The sequence below is a fragment of the Gavialis gangeticus genome, unplaced genomic scaffold (genome assembly GCF_001723915.1).
Source record: "Gavialis gangeticus isolate Ggan-Ray unplaced genomic scaffold, GavGan_comp1, whole genome shotgun sequence".
Lineage (NCBI taxonomy): Eukaryota > Metazoa > Chordata > Crocodylia > Gavialidae > Gavialis > Gavialis gangeticus.
This window is the reverse complement of record NW_017729032.1, coordinates 146,875,074-146,890,042: the sequence shown is the minus strand read 5'-3', so window position 1 is coordinate 146,890,042 and position 14,969 is coordinate 146,875,074. Positions and strand designations below refer to the sequence as shown.

Here is a 14,969-nt window from a genome sequence, read left to right as displayed (position 1 = left end):
AGGATGGGATTCAACAACGACAAGTGCAAAGTGATGTACCTGGGGAGGAACAACTGGCACCATACCTACAGGCTGGGGAACTCCCTTCTTGTCAGTACAGAGGCAGAAAAGGATCTTGGAGTCATCATTGATGCCAAGATGAACATGGGCCAGCAGTGTGGGGATGCAGTCAGGAAGGCCAATCTCACCTTGTCATGCATCCACAGATGCATCTCAAGCAGGTCCAAGGAGGTGATCCTCCCCCTCTGTGCGACACTGGTCAGGCCGCAGCTGGAATACTGCGTCCAGTTCTGGGCGCTGCACTTCAAGAGGGATGTGGACAACATGGAGATGGTCCAGAGGAGGGCCACTCGCATGATCAGGGGGCAGCTGGGCAGGCCCTACGAGGAGAGGCTACGGGACCTGAACCTATTCAGCCTCTACAAGAGAAGGCTGAGTGGGGATCTAGTGGCCGTCTATAAACTGGCCAAGGGAGACCAGCAGGCTATGGGAGAGTCCCTGTTCCCCCCAAGCACTACTGGGAGTAACAAGGAATAACAGCCATAAGTTGACCGAGAGTAGATTTAGGCTAGATATCAGGAGGCACTACTTCACAGCCAGGGTGGTTTGGACCTGGAACCAACTTCCAAGAGAAGTGGTGCTGGCTCCTACCCTGAGGGTCTTCATAAGGAGACTAGATAGACACCTTGCCAGAGTTGTTTGACCCCAGTATTCTTTCCTGCCATGGCAGGGGATTGGACTTGATGATCTGCTCAGGTCCCTTCCAACCTACCAACTATGAAACTAAGCTAAGAAAAAATGACTTACATCTAACTAGAGGAGAGTTTTAGATATCATTTCTTCAGGTGTTCCTCAAGTTGAGGAACACCTGAAGCTTGAATGTATTTCCAGATGTATATCTAAATTGAAATGTATTTGTAATGCATATGATCAACAGAAGGCATGCATTTCACCTAAATCACGGCTAGCTAGGTATAACATTTTAACCTATCAATTTCTTTGCTGGCTAGTTTGATACCACCAGCTCTACATTTCCCTCTGAAAAAATATTTATAGCAAGGAACATCATCATCTCCAAGCATCTCAGATGTTGTCAAAAAACTGGGAAATACTACTATAAGTTTTATTATTTTTAAGAGCTGTTGAAGTATATAGCCTGTTACAATTCAACAAGCTACAGAAGTGCTTCCTTTACCCCACCTTCGTTAATTTTGGAAATACGCTATAAGGCACGAAGTACTCTGAGTGCATATTACTGCTTTATGCCCACGAAAAGAAAACCTCAGAGCAAAGGAATCTGAAAAGCATATCTACAAGCGTATGTAAAAGTATAAACTAGCTATCTGAGACTGGCACTGTTTTAAATGAGCCAACCAGAAGAGCCACATGAGGGCAACCTAGAATAAGAGAACAAATTGTTCTACTTAAAATTGACAAAGTGCTTAGATAATATTCAGCTCCTATACACACAGAGTGCAGAGGGATCAGAGAATTCAAGGATATACTTATGAAAATGTCACTGTTTTCAAGTCTTAAGCATTTTCCTGGAATATTATCTTGGTTACATGCCAAAAACCTTAAGTTCAAAAGCTTTAAAAAATATATTTGGCAGAATATTGTTAAATGGAACATGAAAAATTCCAAAGAAGTGCCTCCAAATGTGTTTAAATTCCTAAATGCCAGTCAAACATCATAATTCTGATTGATGCAATATCTACTAGCCTTAACACCCCCCCCACAATTGAGAGAAGTTTAAATTTGGGAAAGAGCCTGATCCCAGCAGCTGGCAGGCACTTGTTCCTCCTACGACTGGCTCAGATGAGACCTTTGAGCAAAACTGACATCAGTAATCAGTATAATGTATTTAAAAAGCCACTAGTGTGTAATGGGAAACATATATCAAAATGTGTTCCAACCATTTCCACGTAGGCCTTGAAGACGGTCCATTTTCTGCCCAGTACCAACACCTCTGGCCAAGAGGTCTCTTTTGATCTCTTCCATTAGCCTTATTAATTTAATATTAGAAAGGTGCAAGTCTTGCAGAAATGGAGGCAGCAGAGAGCAGGGCAAATGCCCCAGAATGTCAGATGCATTGCTTTTGAACAAAAAGGATTTTGTCATCTCCATGGTTAAAGTTCAAAGCATAGAAATATATATATTTTAATATGTGAAATTATAATTTTTTTAAGAACATTCAAGCTAGAAATTTGAGAGCGCTTGGAAAATCAGATTAGTGTGCAGAGACTTACTTTTCTTAAAGTTATTCTTGAGGCAAAAGTGTTCCTGCTGTCACAGAATGACAATGTTACTGTATATTGGTTCTGAGTGTTCTGTGCACAATTGGAGAAAATTAATCATCAACTTTTTGGAAGTTATTTTTAATGAAGTCTCTCATCAAGTATGAGAATGCCTCCCATAAAGTTTTTCATGTCAATTTGTCATCAGCTTGCTCTTTGATGAAAAAATGTATATAGTGAACATACACTGCTATACTGTACTTGTCAATTTATACTTTTAAATAGCATCCATCATCTATATTAGCAGCAGCCGACCTGTGGCAAGGACAACCTGTAGGTGTGATAGGCAGCATATTAGGAAAGGGAAAAGCAGCATGGTGGCAGATATCACAGAGCAGAGAACAGATCATCAGATTAGGGAGTACAGAATAGGAAAGCTAAAGCAGAGTATTATCTTGATCAGGGAATACTGGGCAAGGAGCAGACTGGAGAGGAGAAAGATTTAAGTGGTATTCAGGGATGGTACAGGGCTAATTTATAGTATACCTGCCAAAATGGGTCGGCCCCCACTGTTGAATTATACTAATTATCAGTGTTGGTTATTTATTTTTACTTGCGCGCATCAAAGTTTGAAAAAAAGGTCTTCTTCATAAAAAAGAAGGTGAACTTCGTTCTAACTCTTACCTTACCAGTTTGTCACAGACTGGATTTGGAATTTTTAGTCTTTTGGCTCCAGTAAAGTGTTTTAACTTGCTAATACTCCATAATGATTTGATGTCATAACACTAATATCTATTGAATTAGATTACATGGTTATGTTAGGGATAATCATTGTATTAAAAAAAGCTGCTGTAATTTTAGAAACTGTTTTTCCATTTTTCTTTTCATATCTATGGGAATCTGTTACAATATTTTTCAAAAACATTTTGTATTTGTATTTCTAAACTTTTGTATTAATATCATTTAATACTTCAAGGATCACAGAAATTTCTCAAAGGCCATTTAAATTTTATAAAACTGTATTAAGAAAAAAAAACTTTCTTGATTTCATTCCTTCACTCAGGCTTGAAAGAAGGCACTGAAGACAAACACAGCACATTACCTACATCTTTCTTTGTATACCGGCGCGCACACACACACACACTTTAAAAACCAGAGAAAGAAAATGACAGAAATCACAGAAGTTCTGAATTATTTGTTTTTAAACATGGACAGCAGCTACACTTGTGCTAAAAACAGACTGTGGTCTGATTTTTCCCATATACCTCCAGGTAATGGAGGTTAAACTGACAAGTCAAAAATGTTCTCGCTTCATGGCACATAAAAGTGCAGTTCTGTCAAACTACTGACCTTGTGGCCATCTTGTTTGCTTTTATACACCTTTCTTGCTCATTTTCTCTCTCTGAAGTCAGGTATTAAAAGTAAAAACAAAACAAAACAAAAACCCCCAAAAACCCAACATTTCCAGTATCATATATCTGCAGAGTATCATCCTTAAGGCAGAGGTAGGCAACCTTTTCTGACTCACCCCAGGGCAGAGGCTGGTGCTTGTGCCAAAGACAGCAAGAGGATGAGCATCCGCACCCAAAGCCGCTTCTGTCAAATGATGTCAGAGTCCCATGTCCCTAGTCCAGAACCCCTAGCCCAGAGACCACAACAGAGTCTCCACCTGATTCTAGTGGAATCCCAGGGCTGAGACCCACAATCAGCTGAGCACAATTAGCTGATTGTAGATCCCAGTCCCAGGACTGCACTGGAGCCGATTCAAGACTCTGGTGTGGTCCCGAGGCTGGAACCCACAATTAGCTGGTTGTTGGTCACAACCCCATGACTGTACTGGTTCCTAACTTTCAACTTGCTGGTGAAGGGGGACCCTACAATTGTAACCCCAAGCTCCCCCTATACTGATAAGTGCTAGTGGCATAACTGGGATTTAATTCCTGATCCCAAAATTGCACATCCTGAAACACATGTGCAACATGACATGAAAGGTGATTGCTGGGATGGGGAAACAAGTCCCATTGTGCAATTAAATAAACATATGCCAGGGCCTAAGACATCTCTCAACCACTCAATAGGCACTGAACTTGGGTAACAGAATCAGGAACAAATGACTGACTTTCTTCTCAGTTCCTCATACTTAAATTTTACGTGTTATAATTTTGGGGCACTTGTGCTACTATCAAAAAGTCTCAGTTTTTAACAGTAAGCTATAAAAAGCAGAAAAGAGTTTGATAGTTGACAGACTGTTTCAAACCTATTAAAATGCTTGTAGTCTCTTCTTTTGAAACGATACGTGACATTTTAAAAATTTTCTTTGTATTAAACCTTCATAACTTGTTGATGGCTGTGTCAAAACTACGACAGAGAAGGCCTCAGAAAAGCCAATAAATATTAATACCACAAGTATATTTTTAAATATCCATCTTAGGATACAAGGAAAATGAGCTTCCTTTAAAATATTAATTCATGTACTAAATCAGTTCTTGAATTTTACTTCCTTTAGTGCTTGAGGTTTATTCTTAAAAGTTAAACTTTTTTTTAACCACATCTTTTGAGCAGTTCATATTGCTGTTCTGAGTATGGATTTGCATGATGGAAATATTGTGCAGCAGGGGCATATATAGCTGCAACAGAAAGTTGCATATGCAAACCAAGGTTCTTTAGCTGTTTGTTGCAACTTCAAAGGGCAGCATTATGGTCAGCTGCACAGGACAGCTGAAGAGCTCCATCAGGGAAGAAGTGCCCTGTGAAGTAAGAGCTGCAGCAAACAACTGAGCAGTTCATCTTTAAATTTAGCAGTCTACTGCAAACTAAACAGGAACACAACGCATCAAAATACATATCATCCGGATTCTACTATGTTTACTCCAGTCTCATCTAGAAATGAATTCCCGCAGACTATAGGCTCAAGAACAAAATAGCTGACAATTCAGCTCTAAATTTAAACTTGTCTTACACAAATCTAACCACCCATTTAAGAGAGTATTTGTCAGTGGTTAGAACACAGGTTTCCCAGTTGTGTGTGTTCTAACCCAAACCTTTATTCAAGTCGCATTTGCCTTTGTTGCCTCACAATCAGCTCCATAATGGGAATAACAAAACTTACTTCACAAGGCTGTAAGGCTTTAAGGTTTGTAAATGTATTCTGAGAACCTCAGATGAAAACCTAAAACTAGACACATTCAGACTTTATTTCTAACAGCAAGGGTAATTATCCATTGCAACAACTTACCAAGGTTTGTGGTGGGATCTCCATCACTGGACTTTTTTTAATGAAGATGTGCTGTTTTTCTAAAAAGATATGCTCTAGTTCAAGCACAGCTATTGTAATTGAAGAAGGAATGTGTTTCAAAGAAATTCTATAGCCTGCATTATATAAAGGATATCAAACTAAACTACAAAAAAATGTAAAACCCACAAAAAACCTACAAAATACACTTTTTTCTGGCTTTAAAAATGCTGCGCAAGATTTACAGTCTTTATAGCATTTTTTAAAGAAATCCTACTTTAAGCAGACCCATGCATTTTTTGCTGCCCTAGCCCACACCCAGTTAATTTTATTCTACAACTCATTTTCAAAAAGTAACTAAAAATAAAGAAAGCAAATAAAAATAAAGAAAAAAATGGATGGACCTGTCTGTTTACACAAGTAAAGCAGAACCCACCTGTTTACCAACTGACTACAGATGCTACTGTTAATATCCAAGTTGCATAACATGTGACATGAGCCACACACAGCACTATTACAAACCCATTATCACTTCCAATGATGAGTCAATTCAGAAATACTAAATCAAATCTATATTTTTAAGCCTAAGGAGGGAGATTTCCCTAGTGAGCTCTTTCCCCTTCAGTTACTTGCTTACCAATGGATCAGCTTCTACATAGGTTTCTGAAAAGGACATACCTGAAATTTCTCTTTTGGAATGTTCCTTCGGGCCCCCTTTGCTAAGACAAGAGCTTCTTCCACTCTGTGGCTGGCTAGGAGATCCTGAATCTGTCTTTCCAAAGGGAATGGCACCAAGATGTATACCCCTTTATCAGTAGCTACAATTACCTTTCCTGGAGTAGAGAGAACAAGAAAGAGTGATAATTTTACATTTTGTACAACAGAAATAATTTTAGCATAGTAAAAGTTCTCTTCAGTGTCAAATACACTACACTGAAAACAAAACTGTTCTTGTCTTCATGTTCAGAAACTCATCTTTGCAGGTACTATATTCTTTTAAGTCAAATACAAAGTCTATGCAGTTTCCCCTAAAATTTGTAGAGTTAAAAAAAGAATCATTCAAATTAACAAGCTTTTTTTGGAGGTGGGTGGGAGGAAGGGGGTTGTTTGTTTGTTTTGTTATGTTTGTATTCATTTCTGGCGGGCACAGTACAGCTTCTATTATAGATTCTATTATGAATCTCAAAGCAAATCAAGATGCAAGGGCTACAAATACTCAGCACCAAAAAGTGCGCTGCAGCCATGGAAAGCTTCCTGTCAATAAAGAAGTCTTCTAATAAGTTTGATTTATTATCACAGTAAGCATGAACAAAGATTGTGCATCTGAACTGGCAACAAGCTGGTGTACCCTGACATCGCAACTAAGCATGATTTTACAGATGCACATGTCAATTCTAGGCTAATGGAAGATAATTAATTTAATTTGTGAGGGTGAAGTAAGTTAGAAAGACTACCAAACAAGCACCATATGGCCTTACAATGCCACACTCCTCCAACATATGAACTGTAAGCTTGAAAACAGATTCTAGACCAGTTAATGTTCTTTTGTAACATTCTAGCACACTTAATATTTTATATATCATTATATTAAAAGCCTACTGATACCTTCAAAGTCTTGCAGAATGTGGCCTTCCTTGAAAGGTAGAGTTTGTTTTTGCTGCTGGTCCAGCATACTGTGCACAGTAATAAACTCATCATCTAAAGCAACTACATAAGGAAAACACAGGGCTGCTCCAATCACATTCTCTGACCAGTGCACAGGTGCACGCTGGGAAATGCCATCTACAGTTGCAAACATACCTGTCAAGAAAGAAAAAATAAGTCTGAAAGCTTGGGCCACTGAAAGATAACAGCTCTCCCAGATTCTAAAGAGTTAAGCACCATAACCTGTATTATGAACCAAGGATAATCACTGAAGGATGAAACTATGCAAAACTTTAAATAAATAAAAATAAATACATTTATTTATTAAATAATTAAAAAAAAAACAATGTTCTTCCATTACAGAACACAATCTCTATAGCTTGATTAGAAAAGTAGTTGAAAAAAATCCTCTTCTCATTGTCCCGCTCCCAACCAGCATCAACTAAACGCATAAGCTTTTATTTTCTCTTTTCTCATTGATGTGAATGGCTTATGTTCAAAAAACAAACAGATTTGAAAGAATTAAGGCATGCAGTGAGTGTCCTGCAAACCACCAAACCAAGCAGAATCCTGAGCCAATCCATCCTGACCTTACACTGGCAGCAAGACCACCACCACTGTGGCCTGATATCGCTCCCATTTCTGTTTGGCTTCTCTCCTACCTTTAACATCTCAAATGCCTTCAGAACATTTCTGGCTACAGGAACATGTTTACCTATAGGTCCTCAATAAACTGCCACAGAATGAAATAGCTCTCCCTAAAGCATTGGGTATTTTCCACAAAATGTGTTTACAGTAATTTTAAAAATGACTTAGAAGCAACACAAATGCTCTTGCAAATCATACTGCCAAAGAGGAAACCAGGAAATGTACAAACATTAACAACACTTAATTCACAAATTCAAGATGTAAAACAAGTGGTCTCCAAGGCATTGCTATTTTAGTGTGATCTTTGCATTTACTTTTGTGATTATTTTTCTCTGGTAGACTATCCGTCTCAGATTCATCCCATACCCTGGACCTCCCCAAAGTAAAAATTACTGAGAAATCACTTTTTCTGGAACTATTTGCCATTGATCACACCTCTGGAGTTTTGGAGTTATGCTTCCAACTCCTACTTCCTGAGGTCTCCATTCCAAAACAACTCCCAATTTGTACTCTCAGGGGTTGTAACTTAAGCCTTAATTTTTTCTGTAAATAGTTGATGAGGTTTTTTTTATGCAGCATAATTTATTTTACCCTTCTAAATTGAAATATATACATAGTCTGCTTAAAGAAAGTATTCTGATTGCATGTAAAGCCCTACATCAGTTTACATAGTTTTAAAGTGCTAAAATAATCAATGTATCGGCATTCCATTAAAATGTTGTCTGCAGTGACCATAAGTGTTTAAAACAAGTGCGCTATTCACTGAGTTCTTCAGATAAACAAAGCTTTATTTCTTTCTATAAAACTTTGCCAATATTTGTATTACCATTATGAGTAATATCTTTTGAATATTAAATTGTACCAAATGTGTGTCCAACTTAAGCACATGCCTTGGTTTTAGCTAAAGATTGAAAATAAAAATAGTAGTATTCAAGTTGCACTGCAGTACCAGTTCCTCAGAATCCTGACAAATTTACTTGCGGTGCCTACATCCTGTTTTTAATAAGAAGAGGTAGTAAGTAGAGTCCCAGCTCACTGTATTTAGCAGTAAAACCCTCACCAAGTATATTTTAGGTATTTCTAAAACTGTCTATATACCTGCTTTTCTCTGGGCCTAAAGAAAGCTTAAAGTAAGTTGACTGGCACATGGGTTTTTTGCCACTTGGGTGGTCGTTCGCAAGTACTAGCAGATGATTAAGCTATACCTCTGGAGCAGGGAGAGCATGGCTAAGAACTTGTGAGTATTTTCTCAAGCCGAGCTGAAGGGTATTCCAGTCTCCCACCTCACCTAAAGTTGCTGCTTACTACTAATAATGGGGATAGGTTTTTGCAATATGGGCCTCTGTCTGCTAAAATTAGGTTGGGAACCCTAATCAGTTCTATGTGAAAAACGAAATAGGAACCTGACTGTAACAAGTGTTAGCCACTACCCAACTGCATCATTTTTTATACTAAAAATCAATGCTTGATTTAAATCCCATTTTTAATCCCAACCAACTTGTTTTTCAATGAAGTGACATGAAAAATGTGATGCGAAATGTTGGGTGTTATAAAAAGCTGACAGTGTTAAAAGTATTCCAAATTATGGACGGGGGAAGAGAGGGGAGGAGAAGAGGAAGGAAGACAGGGAAGAAAACTGCTGTATCAGTTATAGCTAAAAGTAGTCAACAATATCTGCAGTTGTGAGGAAATGAACTACAAAGCCTTCCTAACTTTCTGTCCAGTAAGCATGGGTGCTAATCACAGCCATTAAAAAGAAAAGTACAACCCTCAACAGCATCATCTTCTTTGTCTAGGTCAGTCCTGACAACACGGGTGTTCAAATGATGTGGCTACCTTGCACTGCTAGCATACTTTATGAAGCCATTAACTAAAAGCACATCATAAAATTTAAGATAACCACAAACTATAATCAAGGCTAAAACTTAATAACTTAAATACAAATATCCCTGCCATACATTTGTTGCTGAAGGCTATCAGTCAAGCCACCAAGTTCGGGGAAGTCCCTGGCTAAGCATCTGTTACCAGAGTATTTTAAAGTAATAAACCAAATTGATTGCTGTGGATTCTTCTGAAGGAACAAAATTTCCTTCATCAGCACTTAGTTCCATTCAATATCTAGTTCATTCAAAGTTTAGAAAACAGAAGCTAAAAAAAGAAGGAAAACATATTTGCTCTTTTCTAATGTATGGATAAAAAGAAAAAAAGCTGGGTGAGTAAAAAGACTCTCTCTAAAATATTTAAAACCACGGTGACCAGAAACCAAATCAATTTAGTAACAACAGATAATGCTTCCTTTGTTTAAAACAAGTCTTAAATGTTAAAACATATTTCAGGCAAGATTCTTTGGGTAGATGTGATATCTTTTTTATTAGACCAGCTTAGTTGGAAAAGCGTTCTTAGCAAGCCTTCTGGCACAGTCACCCTTTGTCAAGCATAGGGAGTCACTGCTGGCCTGAGACTCCAAGGAATGAGAGAAGCTAAAAGTGTGTGGCAGGATGTCAGTGAGAATGTAAATATGTAGACCTAAGCAAGACAAAAGGAAAACCAGGGAAGGGAGGAAGGAGAGAGCAGGGGGGGAAGTCAGAGGGAAACAACAGTGATAAAATACTAGATGGAAAAGAGGCATTTTATCATTGTCGTCTCCCTCTGACTTTCCCCCCCTGCTCTCTTTCCCCTCCCTTCCCTGCGTTTCCTTTTGTCTTGCTTATCTCTACCTATTTACATTCTCACTGACATCCTACCACACACTTTTAGCTTCTCTCATTCCTTGGCGTCTCAGACCAGCAGAGACTACCTATACCTGAAGAAGGGTGACTGCACCCAAAAGCTTGCCAAGAACTTTCTTACAACTACTCAGTTGATGTGGAAAAAAAAAAAATCACATCTACCCAAAGAACCTTGCCTGCCTATGTCCATAGACCAATACGACTACAACCAAAACCCCAAAACTTGTTTCAATAACATTTCTCCCTTGTGTATCCAGCATCATTTTGAATAAATTAAAACTAATTTGTTTTTCTATGGTTTAGTTGAATATCAAAATCTATATAAAATCAAATTGACAAAGTTACAGAAAACTAATCCAATAAATAACACTTGTCGTTCCAAATATAAAAATTAACAAATAAGTGTGTATTTGCGTTGATTTATATTTTGTATTCTAGTTAACAAGTACCACATGTAATAAAATACTATATTAGTATTTTATTAGTTACAGTTCAACATATTAATGGCTAATCAGCCAGCAAGAATCAACTTCTTTTTAGGAAAATGACTAAGTATCAAAAACAAAACAAGATTAAAATTTAGACCAAATAATTTAGAAATCAGCTATTGAACTTAATTTAACGTGTAATGGAGTAAATGACACTTAAAATGCCAGATTGTATGCAAAATGTGTTTACAAAACCATATTAAAGTCCACCCTTAATAAGTTTTAAAACATTTTAACCACTACTACCTACATTCCAAATTCAGAACTGGCCTTATGGGTCATGTTGGATGAGGTGTGCAGAAAGTTTAACCCATCACTCTCACCAGAAGTTTCACAAGGATAGATTAAGAATGACAGAATTTAGCAAGTTCGAAAGGAAGAAAACCAAAGCATATTAAAAAAAACAGGGAAGAATGCAATATGAAGCAATTAAAATAAAGAAAAAAATTTTGGTGGAGTTTTCTTAATTATTTACCTTTAGTTTAAAAGAAAGGATCATGCATGAGTTTGAAATTACTTTCTTTGGAGTTATAATAAATTTTTGGTGGATAAGAATAGATCCTGCATGGAAAAAAAAAAAATCTAGCAGGTTAATGCAGCTGGTCCAAGACAACTGGAATAAAGGTGCATTCCACAAATGGTAAAAGCAGAGCTCTAGACCAATGTATCACTTCATTTCTTCCAGGGTAAATCAATGATCTGTCCACACTTCATAATTTGTGCATGCGATTAACATATCCAGTAAGTTCAATGACAAGAAAAACAACTGGAATTTCAAGAGACTCATAAATATTGGCTGCTGACAGACGTGGAAAAAAAATCCAACAAAACAACAAACACAAACAAAACCCCATCCTTTCCCAGAATAAGCAGCGCATTAGTTCAATCCAACTCCACAGCATCTGTATAGCTTGGAAGCTTCAGAGGGGCTTTTGGGCGCTTCTACCCAAAACTGATTGAATCAACTATTAGATAAAAAGCGCCAAAAAAGCACCACTAAAGCACCCACTCTATACAGACATTGGGCAAGCCAGGACCAACTAATGCACTGCCTCTTCTGGGCATGCACAGGGCTCAGTATGGGGGTATGCAGAGTTTAAAATGCTGTTTTTAGAGGGATTTTTATGTGTGTAAGCAGCCATCAACATAAAGCAAATGCATCCCTTAACGTAGTTTGGAAGCAATGCAAAAAGCCCTAAGTGAGCTCAAGTCCACATATTTGACTGTGCCTGTGTATATTACTATACACCATAGTTCCCACTGGTATTCAAGGTGGCTCATTAAAGATCCAGAAGAGGACTTGTAGTGACATGTTTTGGCATGGTCCATCAGTTCTAGAACGTGTTTGCCAGGAAAGACTCAAGTCTGAAAGTCTACTGGAAGAGCATACCGCAAGACCTCTTCTTACTTGTAGTACAAGTAGACTTTTACAGGAATTAGCTCTCTCTGGGAGAGGAACATTAAAGGCTTTGTGATTTAGTTTTCTTTTCATAATTTATGGGAGAAATGCCCCAAGTTGCACTTTATTTTATAGAAAAATTAGATTATTCCCAATGTCTTTTAAGGAGCAAATCTAAAAATATTTCTATGGGAGATAGGATAAAAGAATCCAGAAGAGGTATCGGCTCTCATCCTGAAATATTTACAGGAAACTGAAGCAGAATGCAAGTTTTCACATGACCTCAGGGAACACTTCCAGTCAGCATTTAGTGTAGTTCACAAAAGTGGGTAAGAGGTGGAAAAATTTAAGCACAAACCTAGCACGATTCACCTAGTCACACAGCAAGTCAGAACAGAACTTGGCCTCCTCAAACTGAGTTCAGACAAGCACTATAGTTGGAACTGCAGGCCAATAGCCTTCAAAATATCACTTTTTCCCCCTTTTTTATTTTCGTTCTGGACTGCAAGACAAAAATTTATCCCATTCCGTAGAAATCCTAGACTGAAGGTTGCCTACAAAGAGTTTAACATTTTAAAGAACATTAGTTATTTTTTTTGCATTTGCAAATCTAAAAAACAAAACACACAAAAACAAGCCCCCAAAACCACAACCCACTAACCTCTGTGACATGTTCTAGTGATTTACTACTTACCCTCCAATATGCATATCCCTAATATAACCTAGGAGGAAGCTGTATAATGGCATCAGTTACTGGGGGTATCTGAACCTAGAAAACTGAACTTAAGGCAGAACTTAAAGTTACAAAAATGTGAGTCTCACCTAACCCTCCAGGTCCAGCCAGCAGAAACTCCTGTCTGCCTATCCTTTTAACAATTGGCCGTTTCTCATCACTGCAGTAAGGGAACAGGTCCTGGAAGTTGCCAGTATTATAATTCAATATGATATATTGTGTGGTGAGAGCAAGGCATAAGTAATGACCATCTATAGCCACAGCACAGGGTTGCTCTGGTGTGAGCACTTCTTTCACTATCTGGACTCTATCCTCGTACACCATGAATATCTGGATTGTCCGCCGTTTCACTGAAATAATGCAAACTTCTACACAAAAAGGGTCCCCACTCACAGGGTTCTCGTTTAATGTGAATGTCACAGCTCCCTTGATTCTAGCTCCAGAGGGGACAGGCTCCAAGTTCATCATGTGAACTAGTGTCATAGTGTTGTCACACAGCACCAAAAGTCTGTTGAGTGCTGATGCTGCCTTCAGCTCATTCACAGCTTTCTTGAAGCCCAGGTGTTTGTACAGTTGTTTGGTGGCAGCAAAAGTGATCTTTCCAGTTGCTGATATCTTTTCTTCCAGTAGAAAGTGATAGATAAAGCAGTCATTAGTTCCAATGTAGAGGTTTTTCCCACAACACTCAATGCACTCAATGTTGATTCGAACTTTATCTCCCATTAGCATTTCCCGTTCAACAGCAGGGACCAGCTTGAAGGCTTTGACGCTCATTATGCCTCTTGGCCAATCTATTTGGGGAGGGAGAAAGAAAAAGCAATTTACTTAAACCCACACAAATGCAAGAGCAAACGTGAGAGCTGGTAATTAACACTCACCAGAACAGAACTTCAGATTATTAACATTTTCAGAACTAACTAGAAAACACAATAGAATGGATATTATGCTTATGGAAGCCTCTATGTGCTTGAACAAAATAAAGCAGTAACAGTAGCAAGTCAGAGAGAAAACAGAACTCGAGAACTCTGTTAAAAGGAAATTGCAGGGAGTTAGGAGTTGGAAGCTGGGGCATTGAGGAAAGGAACACTTCACGAGTGCCAATCCCTTAAAAACCATTCAAAACGTTTAAATCAACCCAGCACACTAGGAGTCTCAGGTGCAAATGTAGTCCAATTAAATAAAAAGTGAGTCCCACTGCCTTTCACTGGCTCTTAGATGTTAAGACATGGTTGTACGCAAGACTTGGCTCCTACCAAAATTCCACAAGTGCCTTGCACTTACATCCTATAAAACAAGTTAATCTGTCTTGCAGACTTCATATTTAAAGCTGTGAATCTAGAATATTATGACTCAGACAAACTTGCTTCTATTAATTTGCATATCCTGACAAGATGAAGATAATACCCTCTGTTATTAAGATATTGTGCATGAAGGGGAGGATACAGTGTAGTCAACAAGGAACTTCAGCAGCCATGTATGCATCTAACATGTACTTATGATTCAAAACACATCACTACAAAAAAAAAAAGAAAAAAGTCTTCAGGGACTTATTACATTGAAACAGCACATGTAAGGGAAGAGCAGAACAATGGCAGCCTTTTAGTTAAAGCACAGCTTTTTTGACAGCATAATTGTCTGCTGCAACTGTATAAATGAGCATGTCTCCAAATTGCTATACAGTTACTTGCTGGTTTTATATCTCTAACGTGGAGCTTCCAACTGGTCGCTAGTGCAAGACAAAAGCAAAAAAGGAAACTTAGTATGCAATTCCATGTAAAAGGATATTATTTTTGGGCACTGTTCAAGACATCCTAGGAACTAAAAACCCAGAGATAAATATGCAAACTAGTTGACTGTAA

The 14,969-nt window shown here is 38.1% G+C and overlaps 1 protein-coding gene across 1 annotated transcript in view; it reads right to left on the bottom strand.

Moving 5' to 3' along the window:
• The window catches only part of TGFBRAP1 (transforming growth factor beta receptor associated protein 1), a 38,168-nt gene extending 24,245 nt beyond the window's left edge, over window positions 1-13,923 (bottom strand). The window contains exons 1-3 of the mRNA XM_019524839.1: window positions 13,200-13,923; window positions 7,075-7,269; window positions 6,148-6,302 (exon numbers count right to left, since the gene is read on the bottom strand). Coding sequence (XP_019380384.1) covers window positions 6,148-6,302; window positions 7,075-7,269; window positions 13,200-13,884 — 1,035 coding nt within the window. The 5' untranslated portion in view covers window positions 13,885-13,923. The remainder of the gene's footprint in view (window positions 1-6,147; window positions 6,303-7,074; window positions 7,270-13,199) is intronic.
• Between the last annotated feature and the right edge of the window lie 1,046 nt (window positions 13,924-14,969).